The sequence below is a fragment of the Nicotiana tabacum genome, chromosome 18 (genome assembly GCF_000715075.1).
Source record: "Nicotiana tabacum cultivar K326 chromosome 18, ASM71507v2, whole genome shotgun sequence".
NCBI classification, from domain to species: Eukaryota; Viridiplantae; Streptophyta; class Magnoliopsida; order Solanales; family Solanaceae; genus Nicotiana; species Nicotiana tabacum.
In genome coordinates, this window is record NC_134097.1 from 90,732,451 (window position 1) to 90,753,988 (window position 21,538).

Genomic DNA, 21,538 nt, shown 5'->3' on the forward strand with positions numbered 1-21,538 from the left:
CCGCTCACGGTCCTCACTGGTGCATCTGAGCTTCTTCTCTGTACATGTCCGAACCATCTGACCCTTGATTCCCGCATCTTGTCATTAGTGAGAGCCGCACCCACTTTCTCCTATATATCATCATTTCTAATCTTATCCATTCTCGTGTGCCTGGACATCCACCTCACCATCCTCATTTCTGCTACTTGAGTTTCAATATAATTACATTTACATTAATGTTAATTGACTTAGAGCATTATTTTCACTGTTTGATAATTTTATCCTGTTAGCTGGCATTGTCGTTAGTATCTTTTAAGCAGAGAAGAATTCTCACAAGGAAAGTAACTACACAGAGATAATAAGAACATTAAAAATGACACTTGATTCTTACCTTTTTTTTTTTGGTTTCTTTTCTGGAAAATTTTCTTACTCCTCTGACAAGTGACAAATCATGTTACATACACTTAACTTTTCTTCAAACGTATTGCCAAGAAAGCTGCGGAGCAATTAAATGTTAATTGGTGAAAAAGAAATTAAATATTAATTAATTATACTGCAATTAAAAAATTATTAAAAGACGAATTAGGAAAAATCAAGATTCAAGCTTTTTCCTGAATTTATTCACAGAAGTAGGGGAGTTGACTTTAAACCAATTCGAACAGAATCTAACCCGACCCGGCAATATGTCTGGCAGCAGTTTCCGGTAGTTACTTATCCCACCAGTTTAGCACAAAGAAGAAAAACAGCACGGCAAGCAAACGCTAGCCTACTTAGAGCCTGTCTGTGTGGAGTATTCATTTCCATTTTCTTAGCTTGCAAAATGAACAGTGTCACTGCTCCTAAGGCCAGTTGGCCGATTGTGCAGCTTCCTTCCCGATACTCTGATTCCAGAAATTTCCAGAATCGCAGCAGCATCCGCTTCTATGACTTCCATCACAAGTATAATCGGAATTCCAACAGAATCAGATGCAACCTGAAAGACAACAATCAACCGGAAACAAGTACTGGAATCCAGCTTTATAGAGATATTGAGAGGTCTGTCTTCCATTTATTCCTCTCAATATTTATACTGCAAATTGTAATTTCCTGCTAGAACATCCGGCTTTGTGGAAATTAAGTGCTTTGGGTATCCCTTCTGATTTTCTTTTTCTCCGATTCCGCTCCAATAGTGTTTCTAAAGGTGTAATTTTTGCCTTTGTATGGTTGAGTACTACAGTGAGCAAAATTGACATGCAATATTCTTCCTACTCCAGTCCTTATTTCATCGAGTACCGAGTAGGATTTTCACAAATATAATATATATATATATATATATATATATATATATATATATATATATATATATATATATATATATACACACACACAATAGAGCTGCAGACCAAAATGATTGACCGAGCTGAATAGCTTGAAGGTTAGTTTTCACTGTGTGGCTGAGGTGATTGCCCAGTGGCAGGGGCGGCCTTTTCATAAAGCAACCGCTTTAGGTTCCACATTGTGGGGGCCCAATTTTTTGTTAAACCTAATAGGCTATATATAAGTTTTAGAAAAAGTTATGTGAAGTGAAAATGTTTGATTTCTTTCTTTAACAAATATAGAGAAGAAGGATTTGCAACTTATATAATTTTTGACAAGGAAATTGCATTTGAAATGAATATCGAGCCCGAATTTCGTAAGAAACGTGTGATATATAGGAAGAAACAATTTAATGAGAATATTGATAATGAAATCTCAAAATCTCCCGAAGAGTCTTTTAGAGTTGATTATTTTTATACATAATAGACAAGGCTATTTTTTACTTCAAAATAGATTTGAACAATTCGAAGCATATGAAATTATTTTTTGTTTTTTATTAGCGGTAAAAAACCAAGATCAATAGATGATGGAAATTTGAAAAAATATTGCTTTAATCTTGCATGTTCCTTAAAGTATAATAATCAATCTGATATTGACGGTTTAGATTTTTTTTTTGAATTAAAATTGTTAAGGATAATAGTACAATTAGGAGATAACAATCTAGTTGATATATTCATCAAATAAAAAGATTTAATTCTTTTTCAAATGCCTATATTGCTTATAGAATAATGTTAATAACTCCTGTTACCGTTGCTTCAGCGAGAAAAAGCTTTTTAAAATTAAAATTGATAAAATCTTGCCTAAGATGAATAATGTCTCGAGAGAGGTTAAATGAATTAGCTATATTATCAATTGTGAAAGTCTTATTAGGAGAAATTGATTATAAAAAAAAATATTAATAACTTTGCATCTAAAAGAAAGCTAGAAAAATAGACTTCAAATAAATAAATAAAAAATTTAAAAAAAGAAAGTTAAGGCTCTTCATAAAGTTTGGCTTTAGGCCACAAAGTTCGTCGGGCCGCCCCTGCCCAGTGGGACTAAAAGCTTTGACAGAAATCCTAAGACAAACCCCAAAAGTTGCCTTCTTGAAACAAGAAAATGCAGAACAAGAAAGAATAGATAAAAAGGAAAATGGATCGTTCAGACCAACGTAGCATTTCAAGGAAAGGCGGCATTTTGGATATAGCTAGTTTCTAAATAGAAGCTTATGTCTTACATATGGGTAATCAGCTCAGCCACACAAATGCTAAAAATGCACTACTTTTGGAGATTCCGACACGCATCCGGCCATATTTTCGGAGAGTCCGAGCAACATAGTAAGGTTCATAACCCACCTTCTGGATATCTTTGTGCAGAGACGGAGCTATTATTCTGCTTATGGGTAGGACAGAACCTAGTAGTTGGGCCCAAACCATGAACTTGTGTTAAAAATCCATTTAATATGTATAAATAATTTATCCAAAACCTAGTAAGCTGCCTTTTTATTCAGAACTCATAAACTCAAATCCTAGCTCCACCTTTGCTTATGTGTATTATCGTTTGTGTTAAAATCCATAGAATTGAGCTTACATTTTGGTAGTTTCTCAGCTATACATGCAGAAATGTACTTGAGCAATTGAGAGAGAAGAAAGGGGATAGCTTGCACAGTAAGCCAATCTGAAAATGAGAAATGAAAGGGTATATTTCATTATTGAATCAACTGATACATATATACAATTTACATGCACACGTGTCCAACTAATTTCCAGCTGTGAATATAACAACACTAACTGACTTAACAATAATTAACTGCTCAACTAACTACCTGACCCTAGTTAACTCCTAACATTGGTTAACTAAATTCAGGTTACACCAGTCTCAGTACTCCCCCTCAAACTGGTAGGTACAAAGATATTGAGTACTCCCAGTTTATACCAAGTACTCATGATGTTTCTCAGAAGTGCCCTGTTGCTCTTTGGAGCTTACATGATGTGTTATCACTAGTCTTTGCTGAATCTTCCCCCTTACAAAATGACAATCAATTTCTATATGCTTTGTTCTCTCATGATATACCAGATTTGTTGCAATTTCGTGTGCTGCTTTATTGTTACAAAATAGATCAATAGGCAGCCTTACATCTGCTCCCAATTCTTTGAACAGTCCAATCAACCATACGAATTCTACAACTGTCCATGTCATGCTCCTATATTCTGCTTCTGTTGAGCTTCTTAAAAGTTAAAATTGTGCTGTGTTTTTTGGACTGCCAAGATATAAGTGAGTTCCCATGTTTAACAAGAAATCCAGTTACTGATTTTCTTGTGTTGGAACATGATGCTCAGTCTGCATCACATTATGCACTTAGAACGTTGCTCTTTTCACTACTCATCAAAGTTCCAAGTCCCCGTTCCCTCTTGATCTACCTCACAACTTATAGGGCTGCCTCGCAATGACTTCTCTTGGGCTACTGCATAAATGGGCTCAGAGTTTGGACAGCAAAAGCTATGTCCAATCGGGTTAATGTCAAATATAGCAATTCCCGATGAGCATTATACTGCCAGTGGCGGAGCTAGCATTGATGGTGCAGGTTGGGCCGAACCCAGTCACTTTGGTCCATATCTTGTATTTGTCTTAAGAATCCATTTAATATATTTAACTCATTAATTTAGAATACAATAACTTAAAAATGCTAGAATTCCAAACCTTTAAATTTCAAATCCTAACACCGCCTCTGGAAACTGCCCCTTATCTTCCAATAAGTCGTCATCTTTAACCCCTATAATGTCATCTTACTCCTTATTTGTAAACTTCTAATTACACTCAAGTTGAGTCTAGGCTGGCTTTGAAGCACTTAGTCCCAATTTCCCAATTAGCTCTAAGGCATATTTACTCTGACTCATTAATTTTCTCTTTGTTGATCTGCTAAATTCAATTTCAGAAAGTATTTTAACTCTCCAAGATCTTTTATTTTGAATGCTTGATGTAGTTTCTCCTTTGTGTTTTCCATCAGCTTCAGGTTATTTCTAGTGATCAGCATGTCATCCACATACACTAAGATGACAACTATGTTGTTTTCCTGTTTCCGTGTAAATAAAGAATAATCTAGACTAATCTATGTGAAACCCTCTCGTCTGTTGAGCCGAGGGTCTTCCAGAAACAGCCACAGCCTCCGTACCCCTCCTGGTAGAAGTAAGGTCTGCGTATTCTCTACCCTTCCCAAACCTCACTAGTGGGATTCTACTGGGTTGTTGTTGTTGTCTGTGTGAAACCCTGAGCTACTAGTGCCTTAGCCAATTTCATATTCCGTTGCCTGCTTGCTTGTTTTAACCCATATAAGGATTTGACAAGCCTACACACATGGTTTGGACTCTCCCCCTGGCTTGCAAAGCCCTCGGGCAACTTCATATAAACCTCATCAGGAAGGTCACCCTATAGAAAGGCATTGTACACACCCATTTGATGCATGCGCCAACCTTCAATTGTAGCTAGAGAGACCATTGATCTGACAATGGCTATCTTTACCACTGGAGAAAATGTTTCATTGTAATCAAACCCTTCTTGCTGGTTGTAACCCTTGGCTACCAGCCTTGCCTTGAACCTCTCTATATCACCATTGGCCTTATATTTTACTTTGAAGACCCATTTACAAACAATGAATCTTTCCCTTAGGTAAAGGTACCAATTCCCATGTTTTGTTCTCTTCTAACGCTGAAATTTCAGCCTTCATAGCCTCTATCCATCTAGGATCTTTGGAAGCCTCCTTAAAAGTTTTAGGTTCTATTACTGAGGTAAAAACTGTCAAAAATTGTCTGTAAGTTGAACTTCTATTGGTATAGTCAACTGAGTGTTGCATGGGATATGGAAGGTTTGAGGCACAACAATTAGTAGATGGAGTGATGTAATCTTTCATCCAACTAGGGGTTTTCTCCAGTGGAGAGACCACATTCTCCAGGTGAGCAGGTGCATCTGGAACTAAGTCATCCAGAAAAAAGTCTGCATCAGGTGCTACACCATGTTGAGGACCATCTCCAACAATATCCATCAGTTGATCAACTACTAATTCATCTGTTTGTGATTCTACTTCTATATCATCTGAAGTCGAAACAGGAGGCAAGGAAGAATTTGGACCAAGATCAGAAAACAATGGTGGTTGTTTCTGTTTCTTGTATTTAAATGGAAATAAGGTCTCTCTAAAACTGACATCCCTATTCATAAAGAAGGTTTGAGCAGTTAAATCTTGTATCCTATGGTAGATTCTGAATACCCCATCATGATATCTGCAAGTGCCCTGGTAGCAAACTTGTCATGATTATTCAACTTCTTGGCAAAGCACAAGCATCCCATCACCTTTAAGTGTTGCAGATTTGGTTTCCTCCTATGTAAGACTTCATAAGGAGATTTCCCCTGTAATGCCACAGATGGTATTCTATTGATCGAATAAACTGCAACAATTACACAGTATCCCCAGAACTTCAAAGGGATGTCACCCTGAAATCTGACTGCTGCAATCTCCAATATGTGCTTGCGCTTCGTTTCAGCCACCCCATTTTGATGAGGGGTGTGCACACATGTTCTCTGATGTACAAGTCCCAGGGATTGGAAAAGGTGAGAACAACTTGTGTTGACAAACTCCCCTCCACTGTCTGTTCTGAACTGAGTTTGCCCCATCTTAAAGAAGTTTCTCAACACCACAATTACATCACTTTTAAGTTTCAGCAAATACAAGCAAGTAATTCTAGAGTGATCGTCTACAATTTGTAGAAACATTTTATTTCCATCAAAAGTTCGTACATTATAAGGGCCCCACACATCAATATGCAATAGATGAAAAATCTTACAAGTTCTACTTGTACTATTATTGCAAGGCAACCTAGCATGTCTTGCTAATGGACAAACCATACAATTCTTAATTGCACTCCTGTAAACTTCCTGAGACAACCCTAGAAGTTGTTTTATTGCTCCAACTGCTGCATGTCCTAGTCTTCTGTGTCAAAGTTCTATATCCACCTTCTCCTTTATTGCAGCCGTTCCTTTATTTGTAACTGTGATGCCTTGCCTTCAGCAGGACTGAGCACTGCATGTAGTTTGGATACAGATAACTGGTTATACTAAAATCCGGTATCTATAGGACATTGTCTAGAATATCTCTTTCAGTCAAGTTACAGGACCCAATATGTGTCACAGCAGTAGTTCCTCCATTGGGTAGGTGTACCTTTTTTGTTCATGAGCACCAAGTTCTGTTTTATTAGCTAACACATTTAAATCTGAGACCGTATGATTGGTTGCTTCAGAATCAACAAACCGTTCCTTCTTGTGTGAATTTACTAGAAAAACATTAACAATACCTGCCATATTAGTTGAAACTTCACCAGTATTGCCCTGCTTGGGCAGTTTCAGATTTTGAGAGTATTGTTGAGGTGTGAAGTAAGGCCCTTTTATGTGGTCAGTAGCATGATTATCACAATAGTTGGAGGTACCTTCCCTTGCATCCTGCTTTCTATACTCACCTACTGAAGCATTATGAGCAGCAGTGAAATTTGGCTTCTTCTTGCACTTGAAATCAGCTGGATATCCTATCAGTTTGTAGTAACCCTCATGAGTGTGGTCTTTAAGCTTACAGTAATCACATTGCGGATTTAAATTCTTCTTAGGTCTCTGACATAATCCTCCTTTTGCCATCATCAGTGCTGTGACATCTCCACTTTCAGTTGTAGAAAAGGTGTTGGACATGTTCCTTTGACTCTTTCTCTCCCTTAACATAGAGTAAGCCTTGTTGATAGTAAGTACTGGGACCATCAAAGCAGCTGACTTTTAGCTTGCTCATACGACTTGTTAAGTCCCATCAGAAATTGTAAAAGCTTCAATCGTTCCATGAATGTCACAAATTCTCGAGCTTTGGCACAATCACAACCTGGAGTTGGAGCTAAGCTGTCAAATTCAGCCCACAATAACCGTAACTTTGAGAAATAAGCAGAAATAGTGCTGTCCTCTAACTGATAGTCGCCATCTCCTTATGAATTTGGAAAATCCTTGAGCAATCGATTTTGTCAAATTGCTCATTCAGATCTCCCTACACTGACACAACATTCGTAGAATAGACAATTCCATTGTACAATTCCTTCGATACACAATTCTTGATCCACGATAAAACTATTGCATTGCATCTTTCCCACAAATCGACCAAGTTTGGACCGTAATTCTCCCTTTTTGCAGGTGCCTTCTATAAACCCTAGCTTGTTTCTTCCTAGGATTGCAATTCGCATAGTACGAGTCCATACGAAGTAATTTTCTGGTCCGGTCAATTGAAGGTAGATCAATACTGTTCCTAAAGTATCCGTTGAATGCAAATACACAGATGATTGTGACTAAGCTTCTCTGGCTCTGTATCATCAATCGCCATAGCTGAGCTTCGTAACACTCGAATTCGATGAATTTCTAGGAAAAGTAAAACAACTACACTAATTGCCACTTGACTCTGATACCATGTTAAACTCCATAGAATTGAGCTTACATTGTGGGAGATTCTCAGCTATACATGCAGAAATGTAGGTGAGCAATCGAGAGAGAAGAAAGGGGATAGCTTGCACAGCAAGTCAGCAAGCCAATATGAAAATGAGAAAATGAAAGGGTTTCTTTATTGAATCAACTGATACATATATACAATTTACACGCACATGTGTCCAACTAATTTCCAACTGTCAACTTAACCTCCCTAACTGACTTAACAATAATTAACTGCTCCACTAACTACCTGACCCTAGTTAACTCCTAGCATTGGTTAACTAACTTCAGGTTACACCAGTCTCAACAGTTTGTTCCATAAAACGAAAAATGTGATACTTGTAATATTTCCAGTGATTGAATCACAGCAAGAAAAAATTGAAAGCAGTGTTACAATTATTGTAGCTATTGCTATTTGCTAGCAAATTGCATGTGTATGTATGCACAAACTGATGAATGCATGCACTTGGATGTGTATATAATTGAAATCTTGGTGATGGAATGTGGGAGACTGTTGAACTTGCCTTTTTAGCTACCTAGAAAATTCAAATTCATTGGTATAAATTGTCATGTTTGTGTAATCTGATATACCCATAATATTGTCAATTACATAACCATATACAGTTGTGAAATTGAAGTTCTTTTCAGATGATTAGTGAATCTTGATTTAGTGTTATCAGTTAAACAATGTCTTTTTATGCTCATTAAACCCAAAAGTAATTACTACATATGCTTATTCACAGATTACTTACAGAGACAGTGAAGCAATCTCAAGGTTGGGGAAGTTCACAGGACTGGGATGAAATCGAGGTTAATAAATGAATTTCCCAAAAAATGTCTTTTAGTTTCTTCAATGGAATTGAATCAAACAAATGTCTTTCCTTTTTGTGTAAAGTTACCAGTCAATATTGATATCCAACTTTCTTCCTTTATCACTTTCCCTAATTTGTCCAATCTTCATTCTCTTACGGCATTTTTCGATTGTAATCTTTAAACAACTTTTCCTGTTCCTTCCAAATGAGCTTAAAGACAAAAAAGGATGTTCTAGTTTGAGAAGGCTCGGAATGACTGTTAGGTGAAGGAATTAGTCCTGATGGGCAATGCATCGTGAGCATAATGTTGAATCAGTATTTGTTATGTCATTATAATGTGTGTTGCAAATTGACGTGGATTCGATAGAATCTCGATTGTGATTTTACAGTTATTAAGACAGTTGGCTGCATAAGAAGGAGAACAAAAAGTGTACCCACATATCCACGTTCTATATACTTGTGGCAATGCTTTGATAAATTATTAATGAAATCAACTCATTGTGCTATTCCAGGGAGCATGGGTATTGAGGCCAAAAACCTCAAAGCCAAAGTTAGTCGTACATTTTGTTGGAGGTGTTTTTGTTGGGGCTGCTCCTCAGCTTTCTTACCGCCTTTTCCTGGAGCGGCTCAGTCAAATGTGAGTGTTTTGATCTTGATTCCAGAGTCCATCTTTTTCTTTCTATGTTAATTATGTGCTTAAGATTGGAAAGTAGCCACTTCTTTGTTGTATTTGTGACCTGTATGCGCCTTGGAACTATTCTGATTTATTGTTAGCTTTTCTCTCTTTTTTGCGTTACTCATAAGCAGGATAGGAGAAGTAAAAAATTTTAACCAACCACAGCACCAATGGGGTGATGGTACTGTATAATTCTTCCATTCTCTCTATGTAATTATGAATTGAAGGTTGATTTCTCAGATTTTAGGTAAGGAAGAACAGTGGTCCACTTTTTAAGTAGTATCTTGCTAAAGATCTTCAACTGAAGAAGTACTAGTTTTAAAAGGTGCTTACCAACTGAAGATCATGTTTTACTTTACTAGTTTGGCGAAGGGATTTCCATCTGTTTAATCAGACTTAAGAATCATAGCTTTTCTGCTATTAGTTGTATTAGACTATTTCCACCTGTTTAATCAGACTTAAGAAGCAAAACTTTTTGCGCTACCAGCTGTATTAGACTACCAGATGTACATTCCAGCTGTATCATTTTATAAAACTACATGCTAATCATGATGTTGCAAGCACTATAATTCTTGTCCTTTTTATGTCTCCCTTCTGTTTCCTTTATCCATTGTGTCTATTAAGTGGGGTAGGTATAGTGCTTGGCCTTATTTACATTGTGAGGAGATATGTTGGTTGCTACAACTTACTTATGTTACATTGTGAGGCAGGGATGTCTTGGTGATTGCTACGCCTTATGCTAGTGGATTTGACCATTTCTACATTGCAGATGAAGTGCAGTTTAAGTTTGATAGGTGCCTTAGGTTTCTCCAAGATAGAGTGAGTTTCAACTTTTGCCTGAGATGAGACTGTTCTATAATGCTTTGTTTCTTATGCATGTCCATTAGTGACATAGGTACAAGACCTTCCTGTATTTGGCATTGGGCACTCTTTAGGATCTGTAATTCACCTTTTGATTGGTAAGTTAAAAGTATTCATATTTTTATATAGAGGTAAATTTGGTCAACTTGGTCCATAGTACTTGACACATTGATGCTTGATGATCAGGATCAAGATATGCTGTGAAAAAAAATGGGAATGTATTGATGGCTTTCAACAACAAGGTACTTGATTAATTTATTTTCAGCTTTATCACAAACTCATACAACGTTAAAATCGGTTTGAGGGATGCAAAGCCAAATGCAAATGCATTTGATGCATACAGACTTTTTGCCATGTTTTGCTTTCATTTGTTTATCTTTTTCTTTTTTATTTCGTTTTTGGTCGGGTGGGATGGAGTAGGAGGTACAAGCAACTATGTCAGATTATTCAGCTTCATAAGCTCAGGGTGGTCAAGTTGCTGCGTGTTCATGAGACAAGTTAGATACAGCTTCTTTAATTTCTACCTTCACGGTTAAACCTAGGTATAACATCCTAAAATGTGTGACTTAGGATGTTAACTTCCTCACACTTCAAATTTCTTAGGAAGTCTGTTGAGGAAGTTTAGAAATTGGATCTGATTTTAATGCACAGATTGGATCTACATTACAGCCCCATTTAATAAGCCTATCAGTATAATTAAGATGACCATTCTATCTGCCCTCTTTGTTAGTTTATGGTGCTTATAATAATGCTAGTGCAATTATACTTGCAAATCTTGTAGCTATGAACACTTGACAAGTTTGACATGGTTTTCTGAAATCTTGGCCCTCGACGGCTTCTTGCCAGGGTCTTTATCTAAGAGCCAAGGTCTGATATCCAAGTTTTGTAGTCTTACTGTAGCTGTTTGTGAAAGTGAAAACAGAAATACATGTTACGTTTACTCCTGTAGACCACTAGGAGTTTTAAGTTACTGAACATCTTAACGTGTGCAATAATCTATTTGTGTCCCGAAGCTAGGTGGCCCGGGTAATCCATCACCATCTGAGCATATAATAAAGTTTTCCTGTTACTTTTTTTTTTGTCCAGGATGCCAGCCTTGCAGTTCCATTTTTCTCATCTGTTCTTGCTCCAATGATGCAAAATATCGGACCGGTTTTATCGGACATTGCATCGTCACCAACCATTCGTCTTGGGGTAAGTAGCTGAATTTCACCATCTTCCCCAGCTTCTTTTGAATGTTCTTATTAGATGACTTTCACATTTGACATTATAGATGTTTCTTTTCCTTCTGTCAAGATAACTAAGCAAACAAATTTTTACTAACAACAAAAGCTGGCACTATGGTTAGTGGTGTCAAATGGGTGAGGTGGGTTGGATCTGAGCGGGCTGAAAACGGGCCGAACAAATGTGGTTTATTGTCCAAACTGCCCATATCTTATACAGGTCAAAAAATGCATTGGTGATAAATGGGTTTGGTAAACAACAGTTTTGGCCCATTTTGGTTCGTCTGATGGATGGATGCTAAGAGTAGTAAAATTGCCTATATGTAACTGTGTGATTGCTCGATGGCGCTCACACCAGCACCCATTTGCTGAAACCTATGTTGCCCGGACTCTCCGAAAATATCGATGGGTCCGTGTCGGATCGTCCAAAAGTAGTGCATTTTTTAGAGGATCCAACACGGGTGCAGCGGCTATTTTGAAGAGTCCGTGCAACATAGGCTGAAGCGCATAATCCTAGTCCACCATGGCGAGAACATGGCAAATGTTGACATCAAGGATTATGGAACAACCCCAAATCACAAAATTGAACTGACTCAAAAATCGATTGAGCAGGCCTACAAACTGGATCCCTTTATCAAGAAACTGTTTTCTGAAAATTGTGGATCTTCCGGCACCAACAACTGGAAGGTCTACTTCTATGTCTCCCCTGCAGAGCGCAGAAGAAGGACGTTGAAAGGAATAGGCCGGTCGTTTCTGAAGAGGAGAGTGATGGGGGTGAATGGACAGTACAGGCCCGAGAGAATTGAAGTTTGGTAACTTTCATGACCCAGCAAGTATAATGAAGATTTTATTCGCGTTAGAAATGGAAACAGAGTTTCGAACCTCGAAGATTTCTCCATTATAAAAAAAGGATGGAAATGTTATAACTCAATTCATTTCAACCCATATTAACCCATATTTTAAATAAGTGAGTTGGCTATGGTTTTATTACAGGCGAGTTTGGCAAGTCAGTCATTTTAGGTTGAAATTGCCACACTAATAATAATATGCTCGGGGAGTACAAAAGTTGTGCCAAATCTTTTCCTAGTTATTCCTATACTGATGTTAAGAATTCAAAGAGTATGTACTTCATATACACTCTGAGATTATACCCCATAAAGACAGACACAACTTTTCAATCAAATCATCTTCAATTTGTCTCCCTCTCAGAGGACCACAAAACAGTAAGAGGGAGAGTTTTCCGAATCTTCTCCCTTTTTTTGTTGAAATTCTTTTCTGTCCATCAAAAATATGCCGGAAACCCTATCAGCTTAATCCAAGTGATTCCACCTCCAATTTTCACAATGGCAAGTACTGATAGGTGGCCACATTCTTAGTGTAATTCCAATTTGTCGAGGAACCATCTTCCCATTTTAATTCTTCTTGCCTCCGTTCTTGAACAAACTTAAACAACATCCCACTCAACTCTTTAATTCTTACTCCAGCCGGGACTCTCCAGTTATTATCCACCCATTTTTGGACTTCAATAGGGGGATCAAACTGTTGTTACCAAAGGAACCAACCGGACATCTATGCAAATATTCTGTCCTGCTTCGGAGAACTTATATCAATTTTGAAGTGATTAGTCTCCTATTCATCCTCTATAATTATGATGCTATCTTTAGGCCACCTTGATTTCAGCTACTTGTGCATAGCTCCTTTCACAGTTTAATTAATTGTAGCGCCATTATGGTCCATAACTTTTTCCACAAACTTACTGATCTATTTAGCAAAATCTACCCACCCTATATTTTCTCCAGTTTCTGGAATGATAATCTTTAATATGCTACTCCCTTTGATTGCAACAACTCTGATGTATCTTCCCAAATTATTGAATTTCTGATAGACAAAATAAGAATATAGTTGGCTCAAGGTTCTTGATAGATACAAGAAACAAAGAGAGGATCAAAAGAAGAAAGAGAAAGAGCTGATCTGAAGCTTGAGATGTCAAGATTCCACCTGGAAAATCTATCAGAAAAAGAAAGAAAAGGAGAGTGCAAGTTCCCAAGAGAGAAAAGTGCCGTCTCCAGGGGATGGTTTCCATGCCTCAATGATTAATATCTCTTTGCCAGTTAAAATTATTACTTAATTGTTCTCTTAAAAATAGAACAATCAACAAATAAGGTGCAAACCTCAACGCCTTGGTACCTGCATTAAAGCATTGCTTAAGTGAGGCATAGTGCCCATCCTAAGCATCACCCAGTTTCAGGGCTGTTCATTTACCATACACTTGAAGAGAAAGGATATGCATCGGTATCTTGTATCTGAACCTGATTGCTGACTGATGATATTTCTATGAAAACTGTTGTGTCTTTACAGTCAGGAAATCAGCTGCCTTTTATTTTCATCATCGTGTCAAATAAGATTGGATTTCTGTGTCAAGAAGATCGCATGTCTCTTTGTTAAGACGATTGTTTGTGCTTTAGATTTTCTCTTGAAGTCATTGCTTTGTATTTTTCATGCTCTAAGACTTGGTTTCAAAAGTGAGGGCTTCTCCTAAACTGTGTCAGCACATCTATATTTCCTTTTTTCTTGCTTAATTTATGTGTTAAAAGATTTTCAATGGAAAGAGTAAGCACCTTTTTAAGAAACGTCTAAATGGGAGCTATGGTTCTCTTGCATTTTGTTTGGGCTGCATTAGGATTTGAAGGTCTTAGATTTAGTTTGCAAACTAGGAAACAGAAAACAACGGTGGATGAATGAACGGAAGTTTACCTTATCAAAAGAAAAATGAAATATCAGAAGGTTAAATTCTTCTCCCTTGTTTGATTGGGATGAAGAAAGGGAGAAAAGTAGGAAGAATTTTACTTTCTTGGCGCACTTACTAGTTGTTTGAACAAGAAAAAACTAACTCTCTCTCTCTCTCTCTCTCTCTCTCTCTCTCTCCACTTGAAAGTTCTGCTCACCCTTTTCGTGCCTATTTTGACTGTCACTTTTTCATGAAATGCTTTAGTGGTAGGCATAGGTATTAAATGTTAGTTATATAGGTGCAAATATTGTGTCACTCTGTTAGTTATATAGGTGCAAATATTGTGTCACTCTCATTAGTCGTTAGTCACTTTCTCATAAACTTCAACATGGAACTGTATCCTTCTTACTCCACTCCTGTGTTCGATTATCTGCAGGCAGAGATGACTATGAAGCAAATAGAGAACCTTAGCCCCTCAATTGTGAAGCAAGTTTTTCCACTGGTTGAGCAACTGCCGCCTCTGTACATGGACTTGATTAAGGGAAAAGATAATTTTACTCCAAGACCAGAAGAAACTCAAAGACTGGTATGGAAAATTTTGAGATCTTAGTACTCATTGACTAGATACATGTCGTGAACATCTTTAGTTTACTTTGTTGTTATTTTCTTGTAGAACTTGTGTAGAGTTTATATTCTATTACCAGTTCAACGACTATGCAAATGAGGAATAAATACATACATATATGCTTTGTACCATGGTATGAGTTGATTCTTTGATAGTGCTATGTAGATTGTAGAGCCTGGATCCTAAATATAGGTTACTTTTTCACATTGTGTCAATGGTATTGCGAAAGTTACACTGGATAATAATTTAATCACTGTGCATGAGACCAATAATTTCAGGAGCTTGATTTGGATACTCAGATTCAATAGTATTTGATGTGATGCCAGATTTTGGATGCTTTCTGAAACTTGTTATGATGATGCGCAATGAATTTGTAGATAATGATGGTGAATTGCACACATCTGATGGATGTGTGTGTGTGTTTTTGCATTTGCATTTTTTGTTAAACTTTATTAGTGCTTATTGAAACTTTTTTGGGTTAATTTAGATGAAATAGATGAAATGCAATAACAAAACTAGTAAATAAGGCCCGATCCTATGAAAAACGGAAGGATAGTGTGAACACGACATTAACCACTAGCAGTCTTACCAACCCTATCAAACTAGCCTCACCCCCCATACGAAGCAGGAAAAAGAAAAAGAAAAAAAAAGAGATCGACTACCTCCTAACCTACAACCTTAATGCTCGATCTACACGCCTTTTCTTTCAAGGGCCATGTCCTCGGAAATCTGCAGCCATGTCATGTTGTGCATGATCGCCTCTCCCCAATACTTGTTAGGCAGCCCTCTACCTCTTCTCCTATCCACCAAAGCCAACCGCTCGCATCTCCTCACAGGAGCATCAGGGCTTCTCCTCCGCACGTGCCCAAATCATCTGAGCCTCGTTTCCCGCATCTTGTCATCCATAGGAGCCATGCGCACCTTATCCCGAATATCTTCATTCCTGATCTTATCGATCCTAGTGTGCCCGTACATCCACCTCAATATCCTCATTTCTGCTACTTTCATCTTCTGGAGAGTTCTTGACCGGCCAACACTTTGCCCCATACAACATGGCCGGTCTAACTACTGTTCTATAAAACTTACCTTCTAGTATTGGTGGCACTTTCTTGTCACACAGGACTCCAAATGCTAACCTCCATTTTATCCACCCCACCCTATATGGTGTGAGACATCCTCGTCGATCTCTTCGTCCCCTGGATAATTGACCCAAGGTACTTAAAACTACCTCTCTTGGGGATGACCTGTGATCTAAGCCTCACATCCATGCCCACTTCCATCGACTCAGCGCTGAACTTGCACTCCAGGTATTCTACCTTAGTCCTGCTCAACTTAAAATCCTTAGATTCAAGGGCATGTCTCCAAACCCCCAACCTCTCGTTAACACCGCCTCGCGTCTCACAGTCAGAATTATGTCATCAGCGAATAACATACACCATGGCACCTCCCCTTGAATATGGTGTGTCAGTGCGTCCATCACCAGGGGGAAATAAGAACGGGCTGAGCGCAGATCCTTGGTGTAACCCCATAACAACCGGAAAATGCTCCGAGTGGCCTCCTACTGTCCTTACCCGAGTCTCAAAATCATACGATGCTCAAAATATTTGAAAATTTCATGCACTGGTATTCTACCCCCGTCAGATACGTGCTATACAGATGTTAGTGGTGCGCTGCTCATTTTAACATGTTGAAAACGCTGAATGTTGCATATGCAACAGTGTCTATATTACAGTGAAACTTTCCATTCCAAAGAGAATGGTGGGTCTGTTTTTCGGTGTGATTCGTAACTGATTTCGTACTTTTTATAAAATAGAATTTACATATTCAAAAACTACACAAAAGTTACTATACAAAAGTACTATACATCATAATATTTTATAGTTAAGATTAACAATATGTGAAAAAATGTTCAAAATCATTGTCACGGCAAAATTTATTTAGTTTATCAAGGTAGCAAGAATGCCATAGAGAACGGGGCAGAGTACCTAACACAGAATGTATATTTTCATTGTCCAAGGTTATGTAAGTTTTTTAACCTAATATATATTACAGATAAGGTCCTACTACGGGATATCGAGGAATCTCTTAATAAAGTTCAAAGATGATACAATCGACGAAACTTCAACACTAGCTCAAGTGCTCAGCTCAGGTTCTGCTATCAGCTCAATGCTGGATATGTCCATCCGCTCTCTTCCTGGAGACCATGCGCTTCCTCTACAGCAGGTTCACCCTAAACCACAGAACTCTGTGAAATGAAAGCTCATCACATCTAGTGTCTGATTAATAAATCTGCTGGCAGATTCATGCCTGGCCAATTTGCTTTTTTATAGTGCCATTTTTTCAGAGGTTGAAACGATGTATATTTTTCCCTTTTTCAACTTTCAGGCTCTGCCAGATGTTCCCCCAGGAATGACAGATGCTGTTAACAGGAGCGGGGAGCTATTGGCAAATTTGACTGCAGGAACACCATGGGAAAGTGTTGCAAAGGAAGTCGGCAATACACTTGGTAATGTAGACTCTATACTTCTTAGCTCGGGGAATTCAAAGGACTTGGATCTGCTTGTGGAGACAATAACATCATGGATGTTGTCTAACTCAAGTCCAAGACTTTTACAATGATTTACTAAAATGTATGTATATGAGCCTCCTCAATGGTGCTGTAAGTTGTAATGGAAGTTATACTTGACATTTGTCAAGGCTATAGAAACATTGGCCTCTCTTGGGTCATATATCTTGTGAATGTATGCTTCCTGGATTTTTGGTATAAAAGAAAGGTCCATTATTTGTACCTGGTAGTGGAGTTGGATATTGGATTGACCGTGAACTCTGTGCGCGATCGGCTAAGTTGGAATAACTATCATCCTGAGTTTTAACTCTTAACTCAGACCCTATGACGAAGGGAGGGTAAATGTTAACGTACACTAGTAGGAAAGTAAGTTTGCCTGCTTTCTCGAAATGGTAGCTTCCGCTACCTTCTTGCCTACTGAAATATTAGCAAATGATCTGTGACAACTCTTCAAATCCTCCAGTCACATTGCAGTTTAGTTTCATTTTCTTATTTTTGATGCAGGAACCTCTGCTGAACTCTCTCGAATGGTAACTTTATTATTTGCAGAATCACATTAGGTAAACTAAGATACAGAAATCTATTCACTCAGGAAATATGGGCGAGGGAGGGGGTAAAGCTCGGGACCTAAGCCTCAAGTCTCATCGATATATCTGTTTCGCTATTCTTATGCTTAAAAGATAGTGGTGAAAATTAACATGAGGAACCTTGTTCTAGAACAGTTTAAGAACATTAAACCAGCCAATCACAGCTCAAGTAATTCAAGTTACTGGAAGATTAACACTTTCTCCTACTTGAGACAATAGAAAAGAAATAGAAGTGCAAAAGCAAATATTGATCCATGCCCAAATTTTGATATTTTCTAAAGTCCGTAATAACGCATCTCTGACCCTGACAGACTGAGTGACTGGTGAATGGCAATCTCAACGAATCGATACTTCAAAGCTTCATTGTAAAATAAATGTCTTACTAGATTTGTAGTATTACACGGAACTAAGCTGTGGAAAATTTTAATCACAGATAGCATGGATGGGATGAGTGAGTGGTGTGTCCATGTTGGCTCATCTTTTACCTAAATTATAATACAAAGCTTGAGCTCAGCTTCAACAAAACGGACAGAATAAACAAAGATTCAAGGCTTCTGATTTGTTAGTCAGGATATAAAGAGGCCAAGACTGATAGGTAAGGTGCTACTCCTGCAAAGTGGCTGGCCTTACTACTAGGACAAAGAAGGAGAGCACAACTCTATATCCCGTCATCTAAGTTAAGAAACTCTATGAAAGAGTGAACTGTGACAAGTCACGTTTTACTGCTTTCATACCCTTAAAATGAGATCAAGATTAAAAAAGTATGGGATGGAATCAATAACAGCAGTATATGAAAACATCGAATACCTAGAGCTGCTCTACCTATAGTATCATAAGATCCAGTACCTCTAAATGCTCTGTCTAATACATGCCACGAGGACAATACCTTAAACCAACATTTATTTCCGTTACAAACAAAAGCATAAAACAACAAGTAAGTTCAACAATGTTTGTTTAATTTGTTTAGGGACGGCCCTCCAAAATGATGCCAAAAAGATTGGCAGCTCAGTTGGGCTTCTGATGATTTGGTCCAAGATTATATCATGGCTACATAACAAGAAGCTAAGATCAAACCAAATTTCAAATTTCAACAACAGCACGCAAAAAGGCAAACAAATTGAAGGGGGGAATTTCAGGAAAGAAGCACAAAATATAAGCGAAAATTCAACAGATATTTTTACTCAAAATCCAATTTACTAAAAAACAAAACATCATCAATCATTGCAGATTCAAAACCCTTGGTTCTTTCTTACTCAAGACTACAGATAAAATAAAAAGGACCATTAAACATACAGGATTGCATCAAAACTGAATTTTTGTTTCCCATATAAAACCTTTTCACTTCCACTCTAAAAGCAAAGCAAGTAGTCTCTCTCTCATCTTTAGTCTCCCTTTCTCCTGAAAGAACAACCCTCGGTGAGTCTAGCACGGCCACCAGTCGGCTGGCACAACACAGTCTGGCAGTTCCCGCACACCACCACAGTTTGCGAGTGACTGAACACAGTTGTTCTGCACATACATATTCATTCCAATCATCAATTATCTAATACAACAAACACTACTTCTATATCCAAAACAAAACAACAAATAAGACAACTTACATGTTAAAGCAACCCTGGCACTTAACATCCTGGAGGAAAAACAAACAAATCGGACATTAATTTCAAAAATCTGAAAAGCATACACATAATTTCAAATTGAAGAATCATTTTCACCATAAAGAAAGAGTTAGGAGACTGAACAAGACGCTTGAGTTTGTGTTTCCTCTTCTCCAGCTCGGCAGGAGGGTTCAACAAGTCGACATCATTTGGGAGAGTCTTAATAATCAAAATTATCACATGTTAAAACAAATCCGAAATAATAAAGACCAAAGAACGAAGTCCAAATAGCTATAGATAACTCACCATTTTCGCGAGATTAACAGAGAAGCCTTGAAAAGCAGAAGAGCTATTTAGCCTCCGAGGCTGCTGAGACGAAGACGATGCGACAAGAATGGTTTTTTAGGGTTTTCTGCGAAGCTTATAAAAGGATTTGTGAAAGTTGTAGGCCCTTGGATTGAAAGAAGGTTTTTAATCTTGGCCTTCCGTTTAAGGTCTCTTATTCAGTAGGGCTCCGAGGATACGATTGTCAATTCGCCTACTTCCCTAAAATACATTTCTTTGTTTTTTCTTTTTTTTATTCAGGATGAACTTAAGAAATTGTCTAGTCAAGTTTCTAGGAAGTCAAAAATATCTTTAGTGAGGTAAAAAAAAAAAATTTTGAATTTCGAGCTTTAGTAGAACAGTTTTTTGACTTGGATGAGGAAGTCAAGAGGCGTTTCTGGGAGGATTTGGATGAGATGGTGCGTGGTACACCGCACACTAAGAAGCTTTTTATTGGATGAGATTCCAACCGCCACACTGGAGCAACGTCTGGGGACTATGATGATGTACATAGTGGTTTCAGTTTTGGAGACAGAAATAAGGGGGGAACTTCACTGCTGGAATTTGCTAGAGCGTTTGATTTGGTGATAGCAAACTCGAATTTTTCGAAGAAGGTGGAACACTTGGTCATATTCCGGAGCTCGGTGGCTAGGACCCAGATTGACTATCTTCTCTGCAAGAGGTCCGATAAAAGTCTTTGCATGTATTGCAAGGTCATACCGAGTGAGAACAATACGACCCTTCATAGGCTCATGGTCATGGACCTTGAGATCACGAGGAAGAAGATGAAGAGGGTGGTGTGTGGCCAACCTAAGATCAAGTGGGGAGTTTTGACTGAAGACAAAGCGCAGGAGTTGGGGATTAAGTTGTTGACTATGGGAGCTCCGAGGAGTAGTGGGGATGCGAGCCTGGTGTGGACCACGACGGCGTAGTGCATTAAGGAAGCTGCTAGAGAGGTTTTAGGGGTCTCAAAGGGTTACAATGGTGGTCGCAACAGAGACTGATGGTGAAATGGAGAGGTCTAAGGAAAGGTGAACAACAAGAAAGCGACGTATCTGAAGCTAGTGGAAAGCATTGACGAGGAAGAAAAGAGGTCGAACGGGGAGTGTCACACCACCTTTTTGCGCGCCCGCCCCGAGGGATAGATGCGCGAGGGAGTTTTTCCAATTTAAGTGACAATATTCGAAATGGGATTATTTATTTAATTCGGAGTCGCCACTTGGGAAAGGTTTGGCTTTTGGTGTCCCAAGTCACCGGTTTATCTTGAATCCCAAATCGAGGAAATTTTCGACCTTTCCAAATGAAGTCTGCGAACCAGAAATTCTAAGTAAGGAATTCTGTTGACCCGAGGGAAGGTGTTAGGCACCCTCGAATCCCGTGGTTCTAGTACGGTCGCTTAAATTGTTATAAGGACTAAATATCTGATTTAAATACATGTTATGACTTATGTGCTTTTATTGAGTTTGAACCGCTTCTATTATTACCATTTAGTTTTTATAGAATTGCAATGTCGTGAAGATGCATCTCGAACCACGTCACAATCAATGCACCCGTAGTTGTTAATACATTCCAACTCCGTTGAGATTTGGATTTGGGTCACATAAATGCGCACCCGAATTTAGGGATGTAATTTAATTAAAGTCGCGCCTAAAGAGTCTAACGCGTTATTATCTTTGAGGAAGGCCGTGAAATTCACTTGAACGGCCCATCCCAAATTCTAAGCAAT

General features: G+C 38.2%; 1 protein-coding gene across 2 annotated transcripts; it reads left to right on the forward strand.

The window, feature by feature from the left end:
* The first annotated feature begins 581 nt into the window (after nt 1-581).
* LOC107808191 (uncharacterized) lies at nt 582-17,525 on the forward strand. Of its 2 annotated transcripts, XM_075237049.1 has the most exons (11): nt 877-1,014; nt 2,923-3,012; nt 8,556-8,622; nt 9,137-9,261; nt 10,011-10,119; nt 10,196-10,259; nt 10,348-10,403; nt 11,248-11,355; nt 14,549-14,698; nt 16,790-16,960; nt 17,123-17,525. In XM_075237049.1, exons 2-11 carry the CDS (start codon nt 3,005-3,007, stop codon nt 17,354-17,356), a joined length of 1,092 nt encoding a protein of 363 aa, XP_075093150.1. In that variant the 5' UTR covers nt 877-1,014; nt 2,923-3,004; the 3' UTR covers nt 17,357-17,525. The 2 variants fall into 2 exon arrangements, with proteins under 2 accessions (XP_016488171.1, XP_075093150.1); XM_016632685.2 differs by lacking the exon at nt 2,923-3,012 and having other exon boundaries at nt 582-1,014.
* The last annotated feature ends 4,013 nt before the right edge of the window (nt 17,526-21,538 follow it).

What these genes read in the sequence shown, in the direction of transcription:
- LOC107808191 (XM_016632685.2), top strand. Translation starts at nt 800, where the DNA reads ATGAACAGTGTCACTGCTCCTAAGGCCAGTTGGCCGATTGTGCAGCTT. An exon ending in TGATGGCTTTCAACAACAAG is followed by an intron (nt 10,404 to 11,247) that starts GTACTTGATTAA and finishes TTTTTTGTCCAG; the next exon opens with GATGCCAGCCTTGCAGTTCC. An exon ending in ATGCGCTTCCTCTACAGCAG is followed by an intron (nt 16,961 to 17,122) that starts GTTCACCCTAAA and finishes TTCAACTTTCAG; the next exon opens with GCTCTGCCAGATGTTCCCCC.